Raw genomic sequence first — 27,329 nt, forward strand, 5'->3', positions numbered from 1 at the left:
AATTAAAAATTGCACCTAACTCCACCCGTCAGGTGTGCTGAAGTCAGGGCATCAAGCGCTCCTCGATGGGTTCTCCTCACCCCCCCACCCCTTGGTGTCAGGGGTCAGAGCTGCTCGGCATTGTGGGATACCACGGCGTGCTCCACATCACTGGACTGTAGTGCCGGATCTTTGTTTTTTTTCTTCTTTTTTTTTCTCTGGGCTGAGTGGATATCTGGTTTACCTGACATGGTGTGTTTCACGAGGAACCCAAAGGACTGAATCCTGCCCTCTGATTGGTTGTTTGTCCAGAACCAAACGGTGCCATGTTTTTATTTTCACTATTTACTCATGACTCCGTTCAGGGACCTCAGTGCATGCTGGGAGCAGCGTGCTTTCTTTTTTTCTTCGAGACGACCCGTCGGTCTGCAGAGACTTGAAACCTGTGTGGTGCGTTCAAGGACACTCTGACGTCCAAGAACCCAAAAGCAACGTATTTGCGTCTTCTGAGTGACAGTATGTCCCTGAATGCACCATCAAAGAGTCTCTAATAGAAATGTTACTGTGTCTGTTATAATGGAACATATGCTGCATTCTAGGTCCATCTCTTCTGTGGAAAATCCTAGTTTCTGACGGAGGAAGGCGTTACAGAAGTGTTACTGAACGATGTCGGCCTTGTTTTCACTTCGTCTAGCTGACTCTTTTTTCGTTTCTTCTCCATCGTTCCCTGAATGCAGCAACAGAATGATGATGATGAAGAGGAAGATGTAGCTTCATGGAGCACAATCACATTTTTATTATTATTATTTTTCACGTCACCCTTAGCTTCTCACACCAAACATTTAATCTAACAATGTTGTCGCATCTTTAACGATGATGTCACATCTTTAACTATTATGTCACATCTTTAATGATGATGTCACAGACAGACCTGCAGTATATTTTTCTAGTCAGGAGTGGTGACTCCATATCCCAGAATGCACCAGTGTTATTAACGACAGTCCTGTTTGTTCTTTGTGTTGCTGCTGCTTTTAAGTCCCGTTGGAAATGTCAGCGCCGCTCCAGGCGACGCTTGGCGTTTCAACCATTTTAGAAAACCACTGAAGAAGAATTCAACCGATCGATAAGTTCAGAGGTCGATCTTTTAATAATATAATTATTGATTATCACATAATTATTATATAACTTGTTTTAGTAAAAGCTCAAGAGGAACAAGACATCAGACATTAAAGATATTCACAGATGCAAGTTATAGATTTGTTTCATTTAAACATAATCTATAAACTATTTTTTGTAAAGTGTAAATATTGAACTGAGGCTTTTTGTTAAAACCAAAAATATGTCAACATTTATACATAACATGAATTAATTAGAGATATTTTCCTTTTTTAAATTCGTTAAATAAATTCTGACAATCTGTAAAGTATTGGAGTCATTTTCAGATTCATAAATGTTTTCTTTGAATATATTTTGGTTTCCTTGTTTTTTTTTGCTCTTCATCATCTTCTTCACAAAGTTCTTGATCAAATCTGAACTTCACGTCGTCGTCTAGATTCAGAAAGTTGGAGAAGCTCAATTTTCCAACAGGCCCTGAAGAGAACATGGTGATGATGATGAAGATTAGATCAGAAACCTGTGCAGTCGAACATTCCTTCCTCTTCTCCTCTTCCTCCATCTCTTCCCCCATCTCCTCCCTCTCTCTTCTCCTCTTCCTCCTCGTAGCTGCTCTGTATTTCTCTGATTTCGTGCCTCTGATTTTCTTCATATCTGTTTTATAGGATCAAAGAATGGTTTGTTTTTGTTATATTTTATCTTAAGAACATAATTTTAATATCTATAATAAAAATGATAATGATGATAATAAAGAGAAATGTATTAAATTTGAAACCTTTGTTTTTATTTGATTGTTTATTTTTTTATTTGGGGATTTTTTATAATTATTAATTATGTTTGTTTAAGTAAAACAATAAATACATAAAATAATACTGAAATACAAATTAAGAAATAATTGGGATATAATTGTGTTTAAACAATCAGATTTTTGCAAATATTTGAAAAGTTGCCTTCAGGTATCTTTTTGAAAATTAGAGAAAAAATCGTCACAATTTACTTTATAACTTTATAAAAATAAATAACCACAACTTTCAATCAAAGCGTCACTTCGCATTCAACAAACACGACATTTTCTTAATAAAATCACTGAATTTAAACATGTTATTGCAGAAATGAATCAAAACTTGATCAATAATAAACTTTAATATGTATTAATTTATCATGTTTTTTTAGGGTTCAAGCTCGTTTCTCGGTGTTTTTTTGCTTTTATAATTTCAACCATTACATCCAGTTCATGCGTGAGGCGTTCAAGGACCAATATGTTATCGTTATATAGTGAACTCTGTTTTAACAAAGCTGTGAACTTTTAGAGTTTTTACGTCAAACTGTTTAAAGGTTGGAAATCTGCTTTTCGGAATGAAACAAAAAAAAAATTACGAAAAGATAATATTTAAAAAAACTCAAAATTACTATATAAAAATAATCTCAGTGAAGAAACTTATAAAATAATAAGTGTTTCTTCTTCTGTCTGTTTCGGTCGTCCTTCATCCTCCTCTTCCTCACAGGAGGCAGGAGATGGAAACCTTGGTGGTGGATTCAGGGACCGTGTCTGGTGTGGGACAAATGACATGTCGATGTATTAAAAGATATAAAATCATTTCTAAATATATTATGATGTATAACTTATGAGGTGTGTACTAGAAACATATTTTAATAATTCAGTAATTGCCACTTACTATATTGTAAACATCTTTCCATTAAATAAATATTAATATGATCTTTTCTGCGTCTGAATAGAGTTTAATCTAAATATTACAGTTTTTCTCGATTGCTTAAACAAATTTTTTGAAAGCATGCCTCGTTTTCTCAAAACTAAACACAAATTCCAAAACCACTCACAAAATGCAAAACCCTTTATATCTCCTGCAAAATGCAACTTTGCCTTCAAAACAGTGTTATGTCACCTCAAAAGGTTATTTTGTTTTCAAATGACAAACACAGCCCATCATATGAGTCGACATTCTGAGCATCGATGGAACACTGATGTGCTCAATGGAAAACACGACGATGAAATGGGAAAACACGAGCATGAAGGCCTCATCAGGAGCATTATGCCTTTTCATGTCCAGTGGTACTGTACGCTTTCTCCTGTTGTAAAATATTGTAAATGTATAATGTTTTAACTCAAAATATAAAACAACACAACAACAAAAAATTCTTTCTTTTTTCTAATTTTTTCACAGAACAAACAATAGAAAATAGACCACTACAGTCAACAAAAAAAGAAAGAAAAGTTTAAATAAAAAAGGACAACAGAAATACTCCTCTGCCTCTCTGGTCTACTCTACCTTCCATGTTTTCATCCATTCTTCTTCAAATCAGGAGGTCACCTGTGGCCCTTATATTGCTAAAGCCTTGATTCCAAATTGCACAACAGCTGTGGAAATGGAAGTTTTGCCAATTGAACAGCAGTGTGTTCTGTCTGAACACAAGGAGGTGTGGCATTGATGAAATGTGCAAAGTAGAGAGGATGGTGTTTTGTGTTTTGAAGAAAGTGTGGCTAACAATTGAAATCTGTGTCTAAAGCAGATACTTGTGCTTATAGTTTAGCAGAATTGGTTTAGGGAGTTGGCACATGAGTTACATGTTGTGGTCATTGTGTTATAAGTTCCAGTTTTTGTGTGTAATCAATCGAGAAAAACTGTAATATAAAGGTTGTGATGATGTCACCTCTGTCCTTCAGCGAGCTGACGTACGCCTCGATGAACTCCTTCTCTCTGCTGTCCTTCACCTCCTCCTCTTCCTCCCTCGGCCCTCTCCACCTCTTCCTCTTGTTCTCATTCTTGTTCTCCTCTTCCTTCTTCTTCTTCTTCTTCTTCTTCTTCTCTGCACTGGCGCGGTCGCACAGTCGGATAAACCTGACGGAGGAGCAGAAGAAAACCTGACGGAGGTCTGATGCCGTGTGAAGGTTCATCTCGGGGGAGTCTGTTGGTGTGTGTGCACTTGTTGTGTGTGTTATATGTACATGTGTTGTGTGTACTTTATGTGTGTACTTGATGTGTATGTGTACTTGATGTGTGTCTACTTGTGTGTACGTGATGTGTTTCTACCTGATGTGTGTGTACTTGTTGTGTTACTTGACGTTTATGTGTACCTGTTCTGTGTACTTGATGTGTGTAGTGTGTACTTGCTGTGCGTGTAGTGTGTACTTGCTGTGTGTAGTTTGTACTTGCTGTGTGTGTAGTGTGTACTTGCTGTGTGTAGTGTGTACTTGCTGTGTGTAGTGTGCACTTGCTGTGTGTGTACTTGATGTGTGTGTAGTGTGTACTTGCTGTGTGTGTAGTGTGTACTTGATGTGTGTGTAGTGTGTACTTGCTGTGTGTCTAATGTGTACTTGCTGTGTGTGTATTGTGTACTTGATGTGTGTGTATCGTGTACTTGCTGTGTGTGTATTGTGTACTTGCTGTGTGTGTAGTGTGTACTTGATGTGTGTAGTGTGTACTTGCTGTGTGTCTAATGTGTATTTGCTGTGTGTGTATTGTGTACTTGATGTGTGTGTATTGTGTACTTGCTGTGTGTGTATTGTGTATTTGCTGTGTGTGTAGTGTGTACTTGATGTGGGGGTTCCTGCACAGGGCCGTGGGGCAGCAGGTGAGGGCGTCTCCGTTGACGACGATCATCTTGAGTGTGGTGATGTTGGTGAGACAGTGAGGAAGATAAGATACTTCGTTCTTCTGGAGGAACAGAGAGACCAGCTCCTGCAGCCTGCACACACACACACACACACACACAAACATAGACACACACAGACACACACACACACAGACACACATCGACACACACAGACAGAGACAAACACACACAGACACATAGACAAACATAGACAACACAGACACACACACACAGACACACACACATGCACACACAGACACACACACATAGACACACACACAGAGACACACACACAGAGACACACACACGGACACACACAGCTTAGCATAAAGCTGTGTCCTTTTGTACATATCCAAATCGATTTGGCCCAAAAGAGGCGGGCCTAAGCAATTTAGTCAATTACTGATTAAAGATATAAATGAGTGACATACAATGTAGCCAATCAGCGTCCTAAAAAAGATTCAGCTTTGGGCCAAAGTCGTCTGGCCCAACGAGTCGTTTGGTCTGTAGAGACTAGTACACCAGGAAGGTTTAGAAGCTGAGCAAGATGTCCTCATTAAATCAGTTTTGGAAAACATGTTAAATATTTAACTGCAAAGTAGGAATGCGTGTTTGATACTTTTTTTCTTTTGAATCATGACATTTAAAACAAAGAGACTCGGAGCAATCAGATTACAGGTGAGCGATGACATCATCGGTCACCTGTCCATGTCCTGCGGCAGGTCGGTCAGAAGGTTGTCGCTCAGGTCCAGCAGCTGCAGGCCGCTCATCCTCAGGGCGCAGATGGGGATCGACACGAAGTGGTTCTCTGCCACGTCCAGGTGAACCAGCTGTTTCAGGCTGCTCAGCTGCCGATGACATCATCAGCAAGACAGTGACATCATCAGTTATTTACGGAAATTAACGCTGCGTCCTCTCCGCTTTACCTCGAACGGCAGATCCGACAGGTTGTGGTTCCCCGTGAGTTCGAGTCTCTTCAGGTTCTCACACTCTCCGAGTTCTGGAGGAACTTTGGACAAACGGTTGTAGCTGACGTTCAATTCCCTCAAAGCCGCCAGTTTACCTGAAGGCAGCAGACGTTGTGTTAGGAGGAACAACGACAACACACACGTTGTGTTAGGAACAACAACACACACGTGGTGGTGGTTCCTCCTCACCGATCTCCGGAGGCAGCTCTGCGATGGTGTTCTTGGGGATCTCCAGGACGGTGAGCTGGGTGAACAGAGACAAGAACGCCGGCAGCCGGCTGATCCTCGTCCCGCTGACGTGCCACTCTCTCAGGTACGTCATCCACTGCAGCTCCCCGGGGAAGTCCTAGAACATCATCCACTCATCAGCATCTCAATGGAGAAGTCCTAGAACATCATCCACTCCTCATCAGCTGCTCACCGCCCACTGGTCTCCAACCAGCTTGAAGACCAGTCTGCTCTGCTCTGGGTCCTCTTGCTCCAGCTCATGTGCTTCTGACAGATAAACAACACCATCAACAACAACAACAGCAACCAATAAATAAAAACAGGAAGAGATACACAACAACACAATTAGCAAAATACCAAATGAATGGTAATATTTACCGGTAGTATTTACCTGTAGTATTTGTATTTACCCGTAGTATTGACCTCTAGTATTTACCTGTAGTATGTACCTGTAGTATTTACCTGTAGTATTTACCTGAAGTCTTTATCTGTAGTATTTAGCTGAAGTATGCACCTGTAATATTTATCTGTAGTATCTACCTGTAGTATTTACCTGTAGTATTTACCTGTAGTATCTACCTGTAGTATTTACCTGTAGTATTTACCTGTAGTATCTACCTGTAGTATCTACCTGTAGTATTTACCTGTAGTATTTACCTCCATGCCAGTCGGTGTCGATCTCTCCAGGTAACGATGCAGCAGGTTGAGTTCTTTGGTCTTCAGAGTTTTACAGTAGATACGATACTGCCACTGCTGGTCGATCCTAGAGAGAGAGAGAGAGAGAGAGAGAGAGAAGCAGAAGCTTCATTTTGAGATCAGATTTCAGACGTTGCTTCTGTGACCTTGTGACCTTTTGTCCCAGTTGACCATCAGCACTAGCACTGTTGTTTGGTTATAAATAGTCTCTGTGTTCAGGTTACTGGAATCACATCTGACCCTCATAGTCCAGACTATGAGAGGTTAGTCTCGTTAAGACTATGATATGTTAGTCTAGTTCAGACTATGATATGTTAGTCCAGTCCAGACTATGAGATGTTAGTCTAGTTCAGACTATGATATGTTAGTCTAGTCCAGACTATGAGATGTTAGTCTAGTTCAGACTATGAGATGTTAGTCCAGTCCAGACTGAGTTGTTAGTCTAGTTCAGACTATGAGATGTTAGTCCAGTCTAGACTATGAGACGTTAGTCTAGTCCAGACTGAGAGGTTAGTCTAGTTCAGACTATGAGATGTTAGTCCAGACTATGAGACGTTAGTCTAGTCCAGACTGAGAGGTGAGTCTAGTTCAGACTATGAGATGTTAGGCCGGCCACTCAACAGAGACTGCCCTCCTTGCTGTCTCTGAGCAGCTTCACACTGCTAGAGCAGCCTCTCTCTCCTCTGTCCTTATCCTTCTAGACCTTTCTGCAGCATTTGACACAGTGAACCACCAGATCCTGATCTCTTCTCTTCAGGACCTGGGGATCTCAGGCACTGCACTCGCCCTTTTCTCTTCCTACCTCAACGACCGCACTTACCGGGTAACTTGGAGAGGATCTGTGTCTGATCCTTGTCCTCTCACTACTGGGGTTCCTCAAGGCTCCGTCCTGGGTCCCCTCCTCTTCTCTCTGTACACTAATTCTCTCGGCTCTGTCATTCGTTCGCACGGCTTCTCCTACCATAGCTATGCCGATGACACCCAACTGATCTTCTCTTTTCCACCGTCTGAAACACAGGTGACGGCACGAATCTCTGCCTGTCTGACTGACATCTCTCAGTGGATGTCTGCTCACCACCTGAAAATCAACCCTGACAAGACCGAGCTACTATACCTTCCAGGGAAAGGCTCCCCCGCACGACCTGACTACCACCTTCAACAGCTCTGTGTTGGCCCCTACCCCGACTGCCAGGAACCTCGGGGTGACACTCGACAGTCAACTCTCCCTGACGGCCAACATCACTGCGACGACGCGTTCCTGTAGGTACATGCTGCACAACATCAGGAGAATACGGCCTCTTCTTACTCAGAAGGCGGCACAGGTTCTGGTCCAGGTTCTGGTCCAGGCTCTGGTCATCTCACGGCTCGACTACTGCAACTCCCTCCTGGCTGGTCTACCTGCTAAGGCCATCCGACCTCTGCAGCTCATCCAGAATGCTGCAGCTCGACTGGTCTTCAGCCTCCCGAAATTCACCCACACCACTCCGCTCCTCCGCTCTCTTCACTGGTTACCGGTGGCTGCCCGCATCCGCTTCAAAACATTGGTTCTGGCGTACCGTGCTCTGAACGGATCGGGCCCCGTCTACATCCGGGATATGGTCACACCGTACACCCCGGCACGTTCACTCGGCTCGGCAACAGCCAATCGACTTGTGACTCCTGCACTTCGAGCTAATCACTCAAAATCCAGACTGTTTGCTGTCCTGGCTCCTCAGTGGTGGAACGAGCTCCCCACTGACACCAGGACAGCAGAAAGTCTCTACATCTTCTGCCGGTAACTAAAAACACATCTTTTCCGACTATATTTGGATTAAAACACAGATTAGCACTTCAGTGGCACTTAAATAGCTCTTATTATGGTACTTTTGTAGTTCGACTATGTTGAGGAAATGTTACTTTCTGTATTCTTGTTGTTCTTAGTTTGTACTCTAGGTTGAATGCACTTATTGTAAGTCGCTTTGGATAAAAGCATCTGCTAAATCATATGTAATGTAATATAATGTGATGTTAGTCTAGTCCAGACTATGAGATGTTAGTCTAGTCCAGACTATGAGATGTTAGTCTAGTCCAGACTATGAGACGTTAGTCTAGTTTAGGCTATGAGATGTTAGTCTAGTCCAGACAGAGTAATAACAGAATAATAACAACAGAGTAATAAAGTAATAGCAGCGGTTACTTGGGGAGGGCGCTCTGCTCCACCCTCTCCTGCTCCTTCTTCTGTCTCTGATGGTGTTTCTTCACTCGGACCTCCCAAACGTCTCTGAGCAGAGACAAGCCACTGACCCCCAGACTCCTGCCCAGACCCATAACTGCTGAGGAGAAGGAGGAGAAGGAGGAGGAGGGGGAAGAGGAGGAGAAGGAAGAGGAAGAGGAAATAGCACTATACCTCTGAGGTATGTAGGTAGGTATGTTATAACTACTCTGGTGGTTATAACTACTATAAATATAACTACTCTGGTGGTTATAACTACTATAACTACCATTATAACTACTCTGGTGGTTATAACTACTATAACTACCATTATAACTGCTCTGAGACGAATGAAAGGGAACTCTATTTCCTTGAACAATATAATATAATAAACAAAAGATCAAAGCAATGTGTTTTCTCACCTAAGTTCCTGCTAACGTCCTGCAGTCTGCTGCCTTCAGCTTGTTCACTGACTGTGTGTGTGTGTGTGTGTGTGTGTGTGTGACACAACGTGCTATTTTTACCAGCTGAGGTGAGACTCCTGCTCTGTGTCACATGACGACATTTCTCTTGGTCACTAATAAATAATCTCCTCTGAGTAAAACGGGAAACTGAACTCAAATTAATGTTTACAGTTTACTAACAGTTTACCAACAGTTAAATAACAGTTAAAAAAAAGAGTTTAAGAACAATTTAATAACAGTTTAATAAAAGTTTACTAACAATTTAATGACAACTAAAGTAGGTCTAACGGCGCTCCTGCTTGTAGGAAGTCTGATTCAGATCCGGATCCTGATCCCTGAAGAGTTCCTGATCCTGATCCTAAACCTAATCCTGTTCCTGATCCTGATCCTGACCCGGATCCCTGTAGTTCCTCACAGATCCACCAGAGGGCGCTACCAGCCTTCAATCTTCTCATCAGAGTGAAGGAGAACTTCTTCTCTGGTTCCACAGGGTAAATATTGTACTTGACTACATTTAATTATTTAGATTTTTCAAACAAAACATCAACTTAATAAATATATATGAAATATAATTCATATCAAATATAATTTTCAATTATTATATAATTCATATTTATTATTTATACATTGATTTTCATTCATTACATTGATTACTCTAAATTTATGTCTCAATCTCTAGTTTAAAGTATTCTTCAATGTAGCATGACGTCATCATTTAGTACATTATGGTAATCTCGAGTCACACAGATTTAGGGGCGGGGCTACCAGGTGATTGACAGGTCTCTACAGAACATTAGAAAGCAACTCGCCATCAGCTTATTTATAAAACAATATGCAGAATGTAAAGACTGAAAGCACCAGTAAATACACACAGGTTTTCACCAGGCTAGCTGTTCCCACCTGTTTCCAGTCTTTATGCTAAGCTACGCTAAATAGCTGCTCCACAGCTTCAAATTTAGCTTCCAGACATGAAATCAATCTGATGACTTCTTGTTGTTCATGTGGTTGTTTTAAGAGTCACATAGCAGCCTGCTGTTCATATGAGTGAGTGTGTGTGTGTCTGAGAGTGTGTGTGTCTGTTTCACACCCAGGGGAAGGATCCTAACACACCACAAGAGGGCTGAAATGTCAAACATTTGGTCACCCATCTGACACACACACACACACACACACACACACACACACACACACACACACACACACACACACACACTTGTTAAGTGTGTTCTGAAGTTCATGACATCATTGTAAAAGCAGATCACTTTCTGTTTCTACACACACACCGTGCCTCATCATCTGTGAGATATAAATGTCTCCAATAAACTCACACACACACACAGACACACGCACACACACACACACACACACACACACATATACACACAAATACACACATACACATACAGACACACACAAATACACACACACACACACACACACTCTCACTCCTCATCCACTCAGGGAGGCTGACGGACACTCAGTTGAACCTCTGAAGGTTTGTTTGGTCTTTTTTAATGTTTTTAGTCTCTAAATCTAAAATACTTTGTGTCTTTCAGGATTTAAAGTTTATTAATTTATGTATTCAGTTAATTTTCTTTACAGTCAGTAACTTCTGTCAAAGTATTTGTTAATGTTTACAAAGTCCATCTGGGTAGAGTTACGATGATTATTTAAAATCACATTATATATGATATAACATATAGTTATATTTTGTGCCTAATTTAACTTTTGAAGAAGTGAATATTTGATTTATCATTACCGTAATATAAAGAACTACAAATATAATGTCAGATAAATCAAATAATAGTACAATGAGTAATAATACTGCAATACTCTTAAATACTGTACACTTAGTGTGATTATTCATATTTGATTCTATTCAATATATATTTATACTTTTTGAACCTGTAGTATATATAAATAATTTATATATATTATTATGTATATAATGTATATATATATTATATATATTTTATTATATATATTATATACATATATAAAATATGTATTATATATAAAATATGTATTATACCTGATATATATAGATTATTATTATATATAGACCTATATATATATATATCAAGTACAAATATATTTTATGTATATACAAATATATTTTTACTTTAAAAACTTTTTTTGCCATTTCATCTGCGTAATCTGATTGCATCAAGAGGTGTTCAGTGTCGTACTTCAGTCATGGTGCTCAGTAAACGATGACATCACCGTTTAAAGGGCCAGCGCAGGCTTTACCCTCTGAAGCCCCTGAAGCTCTAACCAAAGGGACTGTGTGGTTACAGATGAGCTCGGCTAAGATCCACGACCGGCAGCACATCTCCTCCTTCTGGGAGCAGAAGATCCACGGCGACACGCAACATGCGCACAGCGAAGAGCTGAGGAAGAGGAGGAGCGCCCTGAAGAAGTACGACGCAGCAGCTCACACAGTCCACGTCACATGTCATAGCGTGTGCTGCCTCCAGTACACGCTACTGACATGTGTACACCAGGAAATACTCAAAACAAGTACAAGGCCTCAAGGACAATACTCATGTACAAGTACTTTAGCAGGTACATTTATCTTCATCACAAAAGGTCAAATATATATACATTTATATATATATATATATATATATATATATAAATATTTACATTATACATATAGATAGAAAAGTTAGGTTTGTCAGAAAAAAAGAATTGTATACAAAAATAAAGTTTTAGTACTTTAGCAGCTAGATTTACAAAAGGTAAAATATATATATTAGGATCTCTATAAAAGTTATGTAAAAGTACTCTTAATGCTGAGAATGACCCGCTGATTGCATGATTACCATGTTTTATTAATTATAATTTTTATTAATTTAGATATATTAAAGTAACATTATGCAACAATTGTACTTTAAAATAACAGCTTGAAAAAAATTGTACCGCTACAATGACTTTTAATATGACGATTTGCGGCTCCGCCATTGCCATCGGGGGTCTGTGGGGAAATAACTCCGCTAGGATTCTGGGGCCGCCCGATCCGGGGCGGATGTACTTCGACCTGCTTTCTGGCAGTGATTACGCAATGTCATAGAGTGCCACTCCACGCTCGCAGCTACAGTATAAGGGCGAAGCAAGCGAAGTCTCTTGTAATGAATTACACGTTCCAATGTAAATTATGAATATGTAGCTTTTTGGTGTTGTCAACAATATTGTATTCGATCACACGACTCACATTCAAACATTTAGAAAACAACGTATATAGGCTGAAAACGCGATCGGTATTTCATCTAAACTAAATGTTGTCATTCTTTTGGTTATGTTAGCATTCATCTCCGATATCACAATGAATAAAACTATGCAGTCATATTTATGTAAAATCTTTGAATATTCTTACCTTATCGGTTGACATCATTTCTTGGTTTCTGACTTTGTCTGGTCATCAATACAAGTGTATGCGAGGCTGCATCTATCGTAACTGGGTATTTACGACACTGAAGTAAACGTTAAATACCTCCAAAACTGAAGGGGGCGCTAAAAGGGAAAAACTACATTATGGGGCTTTAACATTAAACATAGATACAAAAGTTAGGTTTATCGGAAAAAAATTAAAAAACAATACTAATAATGAACAATAAATGTAAAAAAGTTATATTCACCACACAGCTAAAGGAATGAAGTGGAAGTTTGAAATACAAGTACTGCTGATTTAAGAAAGACGATTAGTCACATGACTACAGTCCTTTCAAAATAAAGTTCCCTATTCACAATACTCTCCATTCTGTTTAGAAAAGAAAACAACAGCGTTAGGTTACGGAAAATACTTTTGCCGTCTTTCTACGTTATTTTCATTCCTGAGCCGTTAGCGTGAGCACCTCACGTTAGCGCCTCACGTTAGAGCTAGTGCCTCACGTTAGCCCGCTCGCTGTATCTCGTTGTTTGGATTCTTTCTGAGTTCTTTACAGACTTTCATCGTTTAATTGTTTCAACACACGCGTCAGATGTTTGGACCACTTCCTCACAGATTCCACATGGATCGAGCAAAATGGTCGCCGTGTGAATATGGTTACAGCCCACAGACTGTATATAAGAAGTCTCGGTTTGTTGACTGATGTTTTGACGCCTTGTGTCCGTATCTGGACTGAGGAGGAGTGACGTATAGACCTGTCTCTCTTCTTCCTTTTCTTTACAAAACCCGGACCTCGGTATCTCAGGCTCTGCGCTCTCTCTTTTCTCATCCTACCTCAACGACCGCACTTACCGGGTAATCTGTCATGGGTCCCTTCCTCTTCCTCTCACTACTGGGGTCCCTCAAGGCTCCGTCCTGGGTCCCCTCCTCTTCCTTTCACTACTGGGGTCAGCTGGACCAGCAGGCAAAAGGCTTCAGACACAGCCAGGTCCAATGGACCTTATGATACGTGAAGTCACAAAGACTCCGGGGAGAAAGCAGAGTTAGTAATGTGTTATGGAGAGATGAAAATGCATCCATAAGGAGAGAGAGAAGAGGAAAGAGGTGATCAGTGTATCCTTAAATGGCCCCCAGCAGCCTATAAGCCTATAGCAGCCTCTCGAGGGGCTGGACCAGGTGTACCTGATTCAGCCCTAACTATAAGACTATAAAGAGGAAAGTCTTGAGTCTTCTCTTACATGAGGGGACTGGTTCCATAAAAGAGGAGCTTGATAGCTGAAGGACATGTGGCCGTGTGACAAATAGACGCATCTAAAAACAGACGCTCTCATTACAAATGGCCTCTCGTCTCTCAGCGGCCGGAGGACATACCGGAACAAACACTTGACGATCCTGCAGACGGTCTGCTTGTTAAAGGTCTCCGGACCGATGATCCGGAACCAGCAGAAACATCAGACAGGCTGCAACCTGAACTCACCTCGTAAACCTGTAGACCGCTTCGTCTTGACCAACCTTCTCCGTTTCCTTCTATGATGCTGCTTACCGTTTGATAGAGCGTGGACATAGAAGAAAAGAACGCAAACTACGACCCTACATTTACATAAAGAGGTTTAGTATCCATCCATCTTCTTACATTACAAAGGGATCTTCAGCTGTATGCATACATCCTCCCATGACACCTTCACCGCTTGAGGTCACACCAGCTATTAGCCCGATCCCTCCTAACTCCAGTCCTGTATCCCCCTTAACCTCACATCCCCCCCTCAGCCCATCACACCTAATCCCCCTGCTATCCATTACACTGTACCCCTTAATCCTCCACCTATCAATAACGTGTATCTCCTAATCCCCGGCTATCTATTGCAATGTCGGCCCCCGACTCCACAGCCCCCTCTACCCCCCCGCCCCCACCCCATCCCCCACCCTCTAACCCTGGCTCTAGGCCCTGCTAATTGTTTGCATTATGCGTGACCTGGAAAAAAACACATGAGGTGATAATCTCAGAGCAACGAGTGATGGAGGCCGGCTGACACTCGGAGGAAGGAAAGATGGAAATATATTATATTCAAGCTGCATTCTCGCTATTGGCCACCAGGGGGCGACTCCTCTGGTTGTTGCTTCATGTGTTATAGCTGCATTCTCTCTCCTGACCACCAGGGGGAGACTCCTCTGGTTGTATATAAGTCTATAAGGTTGTATACAGGCACGTGCACAGATAGAGCCCTAGTGGTGCTCAAGCACCAGCCCTTTTGCCCTGGATGAGAAAAGTGCCCTTTTTGCTGGAGCCACTTTCTTCATTCATCAGTATTTTTAGAATAAAAGTTTCTCTCTGTCATCAAGTCCCCCCAAATTTGTTTTAATATCCGACGGGGCATTTATTTGAGTTCTTGTGAGAATTTCGCAACTAAACACACTGTAACTTTGGGCATGAGAGGTTCAGAGCAGCTTTAAGAAACATTGGGTTGGGTTTCAGAGGTTTACAGAATAAAAGAGTTTCACCCTCACATGAAAGAGGTTCAGAGCAGAATAGAGTCAGAAAGAGATGCAGCACATGTTACATTGGGTGTTTGACAGAGTAGACCCACTACTGTAAAGAAAAGTAGCCTCCTCTCTTTAAAGTTGGCAAACTTCTCCATAACTCTCTGGTTAAAGTCAATCATGTCTGTAACCAGCCTGTTTCCATTATTCTGGAGGGAATGTGTCTGTTTTTCAGAACTTCTTCGTTGTGTTTTCGATGCCAGTTCGGTCTCCTTCTGCTGCTCTGCTCTGCAAACAGGGTTAGCTTCATGCTGTTAGCTAGTTAGCTTCATGCTGTAAGCTAGTTAGCTTCATGCTGTTAGCTAGTTAGCTTCATGCTGTAAGCTCGATAACTGCGGCAAGATTCGTGCTTCTTACACTTGTCTGCAGCTCTTTAGATCCCTCACCCCGTTGTAGTCCAGAGAGTTTCAGTCCCAGGACTTTGGAACAACAGACAGGGGAAACTAAACAGCGCATTACTCACTGAGCCTCCAGCTAACCAGCTCCGTTAGCAACCTGCTTGCGTAGCTCCGTGGAGCTCTCTGGCTGAGGGAATGATACCGGTCTCTGATTGGCCGAATAGTCCAGCCACGTGAAATAAGAAACGATGTGATTGGCCAGGGCGCAAATGTTTGCGCCCCAAGATTCACGTTTCATCCGCCAATGAGAAGCCGTCCTTGCCGAAACGACCGTGAAATGTTTGCTCGCTGCCGCACACACACGTTGGGCCGGCGCCCCGAAAATGGGGAGGGGCTTCTCTCCGTGAGGATGAGTGGTGATATGTTATTTTTGGTCACATTTAACTTAAAGCCCCATTATGTAGTTTTTCCCTTTTAGCGCCCCCTTCAGTTTTTGAGGTATTTAACGTTTACTTCAGTGTCGTAAATACCCAGTTACGATAGATGCAGCCTCGCATACACTTGTATTGAGTTGGGATCATGTGTTGTCCTGTATTATTATTATTGTTATTATTTGTACGTGTCACCGCTTATAAAAGGTGACGAGGGGGAGGTGACGCAAGTTTTTTTTAGTTTGGAGCCGCTGACAGGCGCGCTCCAAACATGCTGATGGAAATGTCACTCTTGCCTGTCTTCAAAACTTGAGAGCCCTGCTAATACGAAGACTGCGCAGGAACATTGAACTGGGCCCAACACCTACCGGACTAGGGTGAAGTATCGCGGGGATTGAACGCGGCGCCTCGCCAGGTTTCCGCCTGGTCGGTCAGCTGTTTGCCGGCTTTTGGGAGGAGGGGGGGTGTGTGCAGTCATTTACTTTTGTTTTGGGGGACTGCAAAGACTTTGGGACTGTCGGGATCTGGGGATTATACTTCGTTTTGAGTGGGTTTGATTGTTTGTAGTGTATGTGTTCATTTTGGGGGCTTGCAGATGCATTGAATTTGATTTAATATAATAACATTTGGGTTTCCGCATATCGACTGTGTTTTTCTTTTACGACCATTTGAGCAGAGAGAGTTAACACCAGAATTCGCAGATCCGCCCATTCCCTTTTTTTTAGCGTATTGTACCTTTTCCCTTGATTGAGTTGCTAAGTGCGAATTGTTACAACATAACCAAAAGAATGACAACATTTAGTTTAGATGAAATACCGATCGCGTTTTCAGCCTATATACGTTGTTTTCTAAATGTTTGAATGTGGAGTACGTGTGATCGAATACAATATTGTTGACAACACCAAAAAGCTACATAAAAAAGCTACCCTTATACTGTAGCTGCGAGCGTGGAGTGGCACTATATGACATTGCGTAATCACTGCCAGAAAGCAGGTCGAAGTACATCCGCCCCGGAGCGGGCGGCTCCAGAATCCTACATAGAGGAGTTATTTCCCCACAGACCCCCGATGGCAATAGCGGAGGCGCAAATCGCCATATTAAAAGTCATTGTATCGGCACAATTTTTTTAAAGCTGTTATTTTAAGGTACAATTGTTACATAATGTTACTTTAAGTGGTTGTTGACAGGGGCTTAAGGTCTCCCACACACATTTAGCGCATCAACGCAGTATATTTACTATTTAAATGATTTGGTATATAATGTTTTTTTCTTCTTTTTTTTTTCATCTCAAAATTTTAAGAGGGGCGGCGCCCTAGCGCCCTCTATGGACGCACCACCACTGTGGTTGTCCCCTGACGTTGTTTGGTGATAAATTAACCACAACATTAGCACTGCTGAAAACATGACTCACAACTGGACGGCATTTCCTAAAAAAATAAACAAACGAAAACTCAGCTGTTAACTGACGTTAGTTATGTTTAGAGAAGAGAGAGAAGAGAGAGAGAAGAGAGAGAAGAGAGAAAAGAGAGAGAAAAGAGAGAAGAGAGAGAATTCTTATTCCGTTCTATTTAACAGGGGCTAGTCTAGGATTTGCGTGGCCAGACTGAAAAAATAATCATATTGTTCAATCTGGTGTTGTTCACAGGGCCAAATGTGGAGGCGGGCCGTATCCGGCCCGCGGGCCTTAGTTTGAGGACCACTGCTCTTGGCTGTTGATGTCTATCAATATAGCTCATTTTGAAAATGACGTAAGAGGGCAGTACGGATCCGTATCAGACCAGCGAGGAGGGCGATACGTGGCTGGCATGACGACCCATTAGCCAATCAGAACGCTTGTACTGTTGTTGCTATATAATAATGTATCTTTATTCATAAAGAAAATGTAAGCTAGCGGTCTAATCCTGCCCTGAGGAAACGCAGGTCGAGGACAGCATCATTGGTGTATTGCTGCTTATGCTTCAACTCTGTCAGAATTTTTTTTTGGCATAGGGTGCCCTTTTTTGGGGGTTTGAGCACCTGCCCCCCAAAATGCACGTGCCTGGTTGTATAGCCCGCTGCCGAAGTTGCTCTCCTCAACAACTGCATAACCCAATGCATGATAAAATGATAAAAACAAACAAAATGATAAAAACAATATGATTTAGATACATTTTCACATCTGGAACTATTTCATATTGTATATTTACCTTCGCATTGAAAATGCGGAAGGTTATGTTTTGATCGCCGTGTATTTATTTATTCGCTTAAGTAAAACAGTATTAAACCGAATCGCATGAAATTTGGTGGGATGATTGTTTATTATCCGGGGACCATTTGATTAGATTTTGGGATCGATCGGGTCAAAGGTCAAGCTCATGAAAAAGGTCAAAATCTTCTTGAATTGCATGAAATTTGGTGGGATGATTGGTTATTATCCGGAGACCATTTGATTAGATTTTGGGATTGATCGGGTCAAAGGTCAAGCTCATGAAAAAGGTCAACATCTTCTTCTTATATCCAATTGGCATGTAACTAATGCCAAAATGTTCATAACTCAATGCCCAATCTTGTGATATGCGAAGGTATGCGCTCTACCGAGTGCTCATTCTAGTTTATTATATATTTCGGAGCCAGAGCAGATACCTGTTTTATCCTTTGTAGCTGATCCTTCATCCCTGAAGACAGCAGCCAGATGTTTCAAATGCTTCAGGTTTCTGAACCGTGTGAAAGAAGCTTTCGGTCTGAGGTCACAGAGATTATCAGCAGCTGAAAGGACCAATGGAATAATCCCAAAAATTTGACAGGAACGTGGCAGAGAGCCAGTGAGGACAGCTGACAGAGGGCTCAGTGACACACACACACGCACACACTGGTGTGACAGTGATGACACTGCAGCTGTCACCACAACACCAGATCTGCTTAGAGACACTAAATCTGACCTCAGTGCTGGTTCTAGACAATGTGAGGACAGAAACACGAAAACACTGAAACTCTGAATCACTGAAACACAGAAACACAGAGGACAGAAACACTCTTTGTTTCCTCTGTTTGTTGGTGTTCTTCGGGAAGTAGAAACCCGTCTGCTGGTTTGAGGTTCTGATGTCACACATGAAGCTTGTGGCTGAAGCGTCTGCTTCCCCTTTCAGGCTGAGTAGCTGAAGCGTCTGCTTCCTGTTTCAGGCTGAGCGGCGAGTGGAGCGTCCGCCTGGACAACAGAACCAAACACCTGATGAAGGTCAAGAAGGTCAACGTGGAGTCAGCTGACCTGCCATGAGTCACATGATGAACTATGATGTCATCACCAGGAGGAATAAAGTCACAAAACTCTGATTCTTTGTATCAAATTTATTTATTTAACACTCGATAATAAACTTTACTTTGATGTAGAATCCTAGACATGGATATTAGAAATAATGATGTCATACATTAAAATGTATGACATAATTTTTAAAAAAAACATCCAAACAAATGTTCAACAAAAAACAAGAGAATCATAATTTTTTATAAATGATTTAATAGGTACAATTTCAACAAATTGATTTAAAGCATTTTCTGTTTGGTTTGTTTTGCATTAAATACATACATATATTTTATACCCTTTGATTCAGCAAATATATTCAATAAATATTTGTATTTGCAGATTTAAAAGGTATCGATAGATTGCTTTACTATAAATATGCATCTGTGTGATTTGTACATGTGATATAATATATCTAAAATTAATAAGCATCTGTAATGCCTCTTAAACCTGAAACTCAAGATATTATATAAATATATTGAAGTATTAATAATTTCCCCTCAATCTTTCTTATGAAATCAAACAAACATTCGTATTTTATTGCTCCAATTACATTTAAACTCTTCACTATTCAATTAGTTCTTTCAGAATAAAAGCTATTTCTTAAAGAGATAGTTATGATGCTGAGGTGGTATGAGGTATGTTCCTTTCACAATAAGGCTCTCTCTGTGGTCAGTAAAAAGCATCAGTTAGCTTGTTCCTTTCACAATAAGAGTCCTTTCGGGATCAGTAAAAGCCATCAGTTAGTGTGTTCCTTTCACAATAAGAGCCTGTGGTCAGTACATGCTGTGGATGGGTAGGATGGAGGTGTTCTTGGTCTTCTCCAGCAGCTTCTCTCTCAGACTTGGTTTCTGGACTTGGTGCCAGACATATCGGGGGTTCTCTACGGGTGGAGGCTGCCCCATCCACACCCGCTCCACCTTCTCGCCGTCCTCGTTGCGCCTGACGTGGTCGGGCACCAGCGCCACCAGCGTGTTGAAGCACACGCCGTCTGTCTTCTCATGCTGGCGGCTGCCGTGCTGCAGGCTGAAGGCCCCCAGCGTGTTGACGTCGTGGTCGAGGTATGCCGCCGGCATGGCGTCCTGCACCACCATGTTGGCCGCCCACGTCACTGTGTGGGTCTTCACCGCCGCTGCCGCTGGGAGGTGGAGCACCGGGGCTGCATGACAGAGGGGGAGGGGGTAATACTACTATGTATAATATATATACTACTACTATATATATATACTACTATGTATAATATATATACTACCAGGCACGTGCACAGATAGACCCCTAGTGGTGCTCAAGCACCAGCCCTTTTGCCCTGGATGAGAAAAGTGCCCTTTTTGCTGGAGACACTTTTTTTCTTCATTAATAAGTGTTTAAGAATAAAAATAGTCTCAGTCATCAAGTCCTCCCAAATGTGTTTGGATATCTGTCGGGGCATTTATTGGAGTTCTTGTGAGAATTTCGCCCCGACATGCTCCGCGGCGCTCACGAGCCCCAGCCGCGCCCCTCCCTCCTCCTCCTCCACTTCCTCCTCCTCCACTTCCTCCTCCGCGCAGTGCTCCTCGCGCCACCAAACGGGTGCACCTCCTTCTCCTCAGCACCAGACACACAGGTCATGAGTCATGACGGTGTTTGTCCCCTGACGTTGTTTGGTGATAAATCAACCACAACTGAAAATATTACGTCTCAACTGGTCCGACGTTTCCTAAAAAAAAAATAAACAAACACAAATTCCCGAAATCCGTGATTTCAAAGCCTAGTCCAGCTGTTTACTGACGTCATGTTTGAGAGAGAGAGAGAGATATATATAAATAGAGAGAGAGAGAGAGAGAGATCTGTTTTATAAATGCCATTTAGACAATTTCGATAGTATGTTGAATTTATTAATTCATTTGATAAATGTCACAATAATTCACAGCTAGAACAGAGCAGCTAAACTATGCTAACAATAGCTCTCGGTGTCATGCTATCCATGTGCCACATTGTTTTATTTGGTATGTTTCTCTTTGTTTTGTCTGTTCCAGTTTTACAAAGATCAATCTTGTATTAGTAATTGCAGAGGGTGAAAAGAGTAAACGCAAGAAAAAACAACACTTGTAATAGCTTCTTACGAACCAAGAGTGATGTCATGCTGGGAAATATCAGATTGAGGCCTTATAACGTTTTTACAGAAGTTTGATATTTCCCGGCATGACCGAACGGTCGAGGTTAGTACGTTGTTTATTATATGGCATGTTTGGCTCCTATTATTTTGTAAATGAAAATAAATTGTAATTGTAAATAGAAAACATGTCATTTTGTTCAACTCTCATGTCTTCTCAGGACACAATGTGTTTCAAGTGCTGCTAGCAACCAACTCCTAACTTGGAAAAATCATTTTGGCGATGGGTGCCCTTTTTTTTGGTTTGAGCACCTGCCCCCCAAAATGTCTGTGCACGTGCCTGTATACTACTATATATATATACTACTACTATATATATATATTATATACATACATATACACGTTTGAAACGAAAACTTTTAGGTGGAATATAAAATGTCTGAACCTTTGATGAGCAGGACCCAGATCTGCTGCTCAGGGCCCGTGTAGACCAGGACGAGTCTCTGCACCACGTGACGGCAGCTCAGGTCCACAGGCAACGTGATGGGGTGCCAGGGATCCCGACGGTACCTGAAAGCATCACAGGAGTCAGTGTTGGGCTTCATTGTAATGAAACATCTTCTTCACGGGGCATGAAGGAAAGGTTCTCCGCAGGTGTGTGCAGCACCTCGTTAGCCTAGCTTAGCACAAAGTGTGACATCGTACTTGAGTCCGGAGTCGATGAGTCGCAGGATGTCCCGCCCCCTCAGAGGGAGGACTGACTGCCGGTCCCACCACGAGGCCTGGAGAGACTCCTGGTCTGCAGCCGACGGGGTCTTCAGACTCCCACCTGAGACCCAGACCAGGTTTTACTGCAGCAGTGATGTACACAACTAAATGCAACTAAAAATAAATAAATATAAATAAATACAACTAAACACAACAAAATATAAATAAATACAACTAAATATAACTAAACACAAGTAAACACAACTAAATAAAACAAAATATAAAAAATACAACTAAACACAACTTAATATAAATAAATATAACTAAACACAACTAAATATAAATAAATATCTAACTTATAATATAACTAAATATAACTAAACACAACAAAATATAAAAAAATACAACAAAACAAAACAAAATATAAATAAATACAACTAAATATAACTAAACACAAGTAAACACAACTAAATAAAACAAAATATAAAGAATACAACTTAACACAACTTAATATAAATAAATAAAACTAAACACAACTAAATATAAATAAATATCTAACTTAAAATATAACTAAATATAACTAAACACAACAAAATATAAAAAAATACAACTAAATATAACTAAATACAACTAAATATAAATAAATATCTAACTTAAAATATAACTAAATACAACTAAACATAACTAAATAGATAACTTAATATAACTAATTATAACTAAACACAACTAAACATAACTTAATATATAACTAAATACAACTAAACACAAATCGTATTCATGTATTTATTAATTCATGCTCAGCAGCATTTTCCTTGTTGACTAATCTAGTGAATAAATGTCCAGTGTGACGGACGGTGGCGTGTTGGGGATCTGGTGCCCTCTGGTGGTGAGGTTGTGTTACTACAGCAACAGAAACTCAACGTGAACGTCTCCCTCAGGGTGGAGTTTGATCCCAGTGGGCCACCGTAGATCATCAATAGGCTGTCGATTCATAAGCGGCTTCTTATTCATATTATATAACGATGTCATTTATTTAAATAGTTGATTTTATTACTTGAACACAGCAACGTCAACAAGAATAAACACACGAGTTTCTGAGTGGAGGGCCACACTATTAAAGTATATAATACAAATATTTCGAGGGACAGAAGAACACATACCTGACCTCTGACCTGTGACCTCTAAACTGTGACTACTGACCTGTGTCTTCTGACCTCTAACCTCTGACCTGTGACCTCAAACCTTTGACATGTGAGCTCTGACCTGTGACATGAGCGAGGAAGATGAAGCGAATCCACTGCGGCCCCTGCTCCTGGATCAGCAGCAAGGTGATTGGCTCACAGTCAAACCCCGCCTCCTCCTTCACCTGTGGACCAACAAGAGTGACGAGTGTGTGTGTGTGTGTGCGTGTGCGTTTGTGGGTGTGTGTGTGTCTGTGTACATGTGTGTTTGTATGCGTGTGTTTGTGTGTCTGCACGTGTGTGGTGTGCGAATGCATGTGTGTGCATGTGTGTGTCTGTGGATGTGTATGCTGATGTGTGTGCGTGTGTGTACGTGTGTGTCTGTGCATGTGTGTGTGGATGTTTGTGCGTGTGCGCATATGTGTACGCGTGTATGTGCATGTGAATACATGTGTGTGTGTGCGTGTGTGTGTACGTGCGTGTGTGTGTCTGTGCATGTGTATGCGTGTGCATGTATGTGTGTGTGTGTGTGTGTACGTGCGTGGGTGCGTGTGTCTCACCTCCCTCCTCAGCGCCTCCTCCAGGCTCTCCCCCACCTCCACCCTCCCTGCAGGCAGGTACCACTGTTTGTAACACTTCTGCTTCGCCTCCTGCACCATCAGCACCTCCTCCTGAGGGACGACATAAACACACATTATAGAGTTGGTCAGCTGGTGTGGGTCTATAATATAGAGACCCACACCAGCTGACCAGCGCGGCAGAGCGACCGACCTTCTCGTTGAAGACGACGGCGCAGACGATGTACGTGACGTTCTTCCTCAGTGTCGCCGGCTTGCTCTGCTCCAGGCCCACGTCACACCCCGTGACCTCTGACCCCTGGCCGCTCAGCAGCCCCTCCACCTGCTGCTCCACCTGCTCCACCTCCATGTCTGCAGGTACACGAGCGGGGAATGAACACAGTTTACTCCTTCTCAAAGGGTGTTATTACACTAAATAAGAGTGAAACTTATTGTGAAGATGGAGCTAAAATATGTTAAATTAGAAAAAGAAGAAAAAAACAATACAATACAATAAATTATATAATATTAGCAGATCTTTGTTTTATTTTTTAAAGATTAGATTAGATTTAATTTAGTCTCATTTTATTCGATTTTGGCGTTTTATTTGCCAACTTTGAATTATTTGTGTAAATGTTTCTAAATACAATTTTATGTAAATTTAGCATGAAAAGTGCAATAAAATATTATCTGTATTAATATTATATCAAATACCTGAACAATTAATGTACAATGAAAGCTTCAAACTTTAAGGAGACAACCAGTATTATATATTATTAATATATTTCCAGAGTTCCACTAATAAGCAAATATAATATCATAATATAAGTGAGTATTCTTACATGTAAAACTTATTAATGTAATTTAAAAATATTAACATTTCAAAAGTTTTTTTTAAACAAACTTGACAATAAATAAATACTGCATTAATTGATTATTGTTGTTATAAGAAACTCAACATGCAGAATAACCAATGGCTCACAAGATAAACTAATTAGCTTCAGTGAAGGATCATGAAGGATCCTCACCACCCCAACAACAGACTGTTTCAGCTGCTGCGGTCAGGCAGGCGCCTCCGTAGTCACGCTGCAAGAACAGAGAGACTGAGACGGAGTTTCTTTCCTCAGGCCATCAGGACTGTGAACTCCGACCTCACCAGGACCCCCACATAGACCCACACAACTGCCCCTCTTAGGCACACACACACACACACACACACACACACACACACACACACACACACACACACACACACACACACACACACACACACACACACACACACACACACACACACACACACACACACACACACACACACACACTTACTGTAAATATTGTGTTTTTTATTGTAAATAGTGTGTACTTGTTGCCCTTGCACATTCCTGCTGAGCATTGCCACTTTCATTTCACTGCACACCCTGTGTGTGTATGTGACAAATAAAACATCTTGAATCTTGAATCTTGAATCTTGAAAGAAGATAAAGTGAGCTTAATGACGTCAGAAAAATGTCTGTATTTTCTCCACTTTTCCCAAACTTCCAAACCGGAAACAGAGTTTCGTGAAAACACTAAACTACAGAAACAAAAGCACGAACCTTTCTGTAATCGGGTAAATCCGCATTCAGGGAATCACAGCTGACTGCTGCTGCTCTGTTGTGACATTTGATACCGTTAAGCGAAACAGGAAATACATATTGTTTCCGGTTCAAGGTTTTCAAAATAAAATATGCGAGATAAATAAAACGTAATCCCGAATGTACTTTGTGTATCAGTAAAAGCTTTATTATTTGTATTCTCTGACAATATTGGCTGATGCATATCAGCTGATAAAAAAAGGAATGTTTACGATTTGTATATTTTTGTATATATTTTTGTTGTATTTATTATAAATTATAATGTACATATTATTATGTCAGGAATGTGAAATAGATATACCCACCAGAGTTTGTTTGTGTAAGTATTTTTTTCTAACTAATAAAAAAATAAAATACATTTCAAAAAGCGTATATTCTGTGTTCCTACATAATTACGACAAAACACTACGACTTCCGGTGAAAGACACCGGAAGCCGTAGTGTTATCCTCGCCGTGGTGTCGTAACGCTTCGTGAGGTCAGATAACACTTTCAGGATGAGGCTTCACTAACTAACCTGTAATTTAACAGAAACCTGTTTAACCGGTTACCGGATGAATCACGTATTTAATCCCAGTTTGAAGCAGGTCAGTGCAGCTAACTGGTTTATCATCCAGTTTAAACAGTTTGTGTATTTACTGCATATAGGCCTACTAGCGTATACTACTACTGCATATACTAGTGTATATTACTACTGTATACTGTTAATACTACTACTGTCGTACTAGTACACACTGACATTCCAACTATATTTTTGTCTCACAACTACCACCATATCTACTTCTACTACGACTGCCTCGACTACTCATGTCATACTAGTACACACACTGATATTCTTCTACTAGTAGCCTACTACTACTAATGTCATACTAGTACACACACTGATATTCTTCCACTAGTACTATGACTACCATCGTACTAGTACACACACTGACATTCCATCTGTATTTTTGTCCCACAACTACCATGTTCAGATGATTGATTGATTGGTAACAGCTGGTTCATCCACTTAGAATCTGTTCAACGCCTGAAGACCTCAGACAACCTCTCAGCCAATCAGAGCTTCCCGTCCACCCCTAACCTCAGGAGAGCGCCGTGGTGCGTTCATGGTCCATACAGCCAGAGTCGGATCACAGCGGTGGACGCCAGACGGCCTGCAACTGTAGACGTTCAGGTACCGGAGGCCCTGGTTCTGGTCCTGGTCCTGGTCCGTCCGATGGCGCGGCACAGCAAGCTGCAGAAGCAGATCCTGAACCTGTACCGGCACTTCCTGCGGGCCGGGCGGGACAAGCCGGGCTTCGTGCCGCGGATCCGCGACGAGTTCCGAGAGAACGCCGGCATCAAGAAGACGGACTTTATGCACGTGGAGTATCTGCTGCGCCGCGGGCAGCGGCAGCTGGAGCAGCTGAGGGACAACAACACCAAGCAACTGGGCTCCTTCTCCAGGCCCGACCCCCGGGCCGGGTCACGGGACCCTGACTGACCCCTCTAGAGCAGACCTTCATGTTGGAATGCTGCATTCAGGGTCCTGTGCAGAAAAGAACACTCACGTGATGTGATTTAATTAAGTGATATATTTTGATTGTTTAAATATGAAGTGAAAATATTCTCTTCTTGTTTGGACTCATGAACTTGAATAAACATAATAAATACAACGCATATTTCAAGGTACATATATTTTTATGCTTTAATACTATTTCCGGTTTTACTTCACTGAAGTTATTCAGGTTTGTACTTCACTACATCGCTATTGTAGTTTTTACTGCATTTATAAAACAACTTGAATGATTTGAAAATTAAAACATGAGTTCATTAAATATGTTTATCTTATATGAGTTAAATGATCATGTGTGAAGAAATACTGAAATATATAAAGGGACAAATGAATGGATAAGGAAAATACAAACCGGAAAAGAATGAGGGAAGGACTTAA

At 41.3% G+C, this 27,329-nt stretch overlaps 4 protein-coding genes and 1 long non-coding RNA gene across 9 annotated transcripts in view; 3 read left to right on the forward strand and 2 right to left on the reverse strand.

Moving 5' to 3' along the window:
• mfsd14bb (major facilitator superfamily domain containing 14Bb) overlaps nt 1-1,866 on the forward strand; it is a 12,726-nt gene extending 10,860 nt beyond the window's left edge. The window contains exon 12 of the mRNA XM_056418163.1: nt 1-1,866. This exon is cut by the window's left edge and continues 578 nt beyond it. The gene's annotated coding sequence lies outside the window, so the exon portion shown is untranslated.
• Nucleotides 1,867-2,216: 350 nt separating this feature from the next.
• On the reverse strand, nt 2,217-9,327 carry lrrc2 (leucine rich repeat containing 2). 2 transcript variants are annotated; one of them, XM_056418168.1, is made up of 10 exons: nt 9,210-9,327; nt 8,773-8,905; nt 6,545-6,663; nt 6,094-6,167; nt 5,862-6,018; nt 5,631-5,767; nt 5,407-5,552; nt 4,645-4,797; nt 3,763-3,950; nt 2,217-2,641 (listed from the first exon to the last, which is right to left on the reverse strand). In XM_056418168.1, exons 2-10 carry the CDS (start codon nt 8,901-8,903, stop codon nt 2,592-2,594), a joined length of 1,155 nt encoding a protein of 384 aa, XP_056274143.1. In that variant the 5' UTR covers nt 8,904-8,905; nt 9,210-9,327; the 3' UTR covers nt 2,217-2,591. The 2 variants fall into 2 exon arrangements, with proteins under 2 accessions (XP_056274143.1, XP_056274142.1); XM_056418167.1 differs by lacking the exon at nt 9,210-9,327 and having other exon boundaries at nt 8,773-8,986.
• Nucleotides 8,912-11,637, forward strand: LOC130196229 (uncharacterized). The gene is made up of 4 exons (XR_008832210.1): nt 8,912-8,989; nt 9,557-9,742; nt 10,343-10,746; nt 11,549-11,637. It is a non-coding gene; the product is annotated as an uncharacterized LOC130196229 (long non-coding RNA).
• Nucleotides 11,638-19,418: 7,781 nt separating this feature from the next.
• On the reverse strand, nt 19,419-25,424 carry nudt18 (nudix (nucleoside diphosphate linked moiety X)-type motif 18). 2 transcript variants are annotated; one of them, XM_056418166.1, is made up of 7 exons: nt 25,360-25,424; nt 23,976-24,133; nt 23,765-23,875; nt 23,287-23,389; nt 22,021-22,144; nt 21,761-21,885; nt 19,419-20,382 (listed from the first exon to the last, which is right to left on the reverse strand). In XM_056418166.1, exons 2-7 carry the CDS (start codon nt 24,129-24,131, stop codon nt 20,000-20,002), a joined length of 1,002 nt encoding a protein of 333 aa, XP_056274141.1. In that variant the 5' UTR covers nt 24,132-24,133; nt 25,360-25,424; the 3' UTR covers nt 19,419-19,999. The 2 variants fall into 2 exon arrangements, with proteins under 2 accessions (XP_056274141.1, XP_056274140.1); XM_056418165.1 differs by having other exon boundaries at nt 23,287-23,875.
• A 418-nt stretch (nt 25,425-25,842) lies between these two features.
• On the forward strand, nt 25,843-27,051 carry sdhaf1 (succinate dehydrogenase complex assembly factor 1). Of its 3 annotated transcripts, none has more exons than XM_056419361.1 (2): nt 25,843-25,983; nt 26,371-27,051. In XM_056419361.1, the coding sequence occupies exon 2, from the start codon at nt 26,613-26,615 to the stop codon at nt 26,877-26,879; it is 267 nt and encodes an 88-aa protein (XP_056275336.1). In that variant the 5' UTR covers nt 25,843-25,983; nt 26,371-26,612; the 3' UTR covers nt 26,880-27,051. The 3 variants fall into 3 exon arrangements, with proteins under 3 accessions (XP_056275336.1, XP_056275337.1, XP_056275335.1); XM_056419362.1 differs by having other exon boundaries at nt 26,393-27,051; XM_056419360.1 differs by having other exon boundaries at nt 26,410-27,051.
• The last annotated feature ends 278 nt before the right edge of the window (nt 27,052-27,329 follow it).

This window comes from Pseudoliparis swirei, chromosome 7 (assembly GCF_029220125.1).
Source record: "Pseudoliparis swirei isolate HS2019 ecotype Mariana Trench chromosome 7, NWPU_hadal_v1, whole genome shotgun sequence".
NCBI classification, from domain to species: Eukaryota; Metazoa; Chordata; class Actinopteri; order Perciformes; family Liparidae; genus Pseudoliparis; species Pseudoliparis swirei.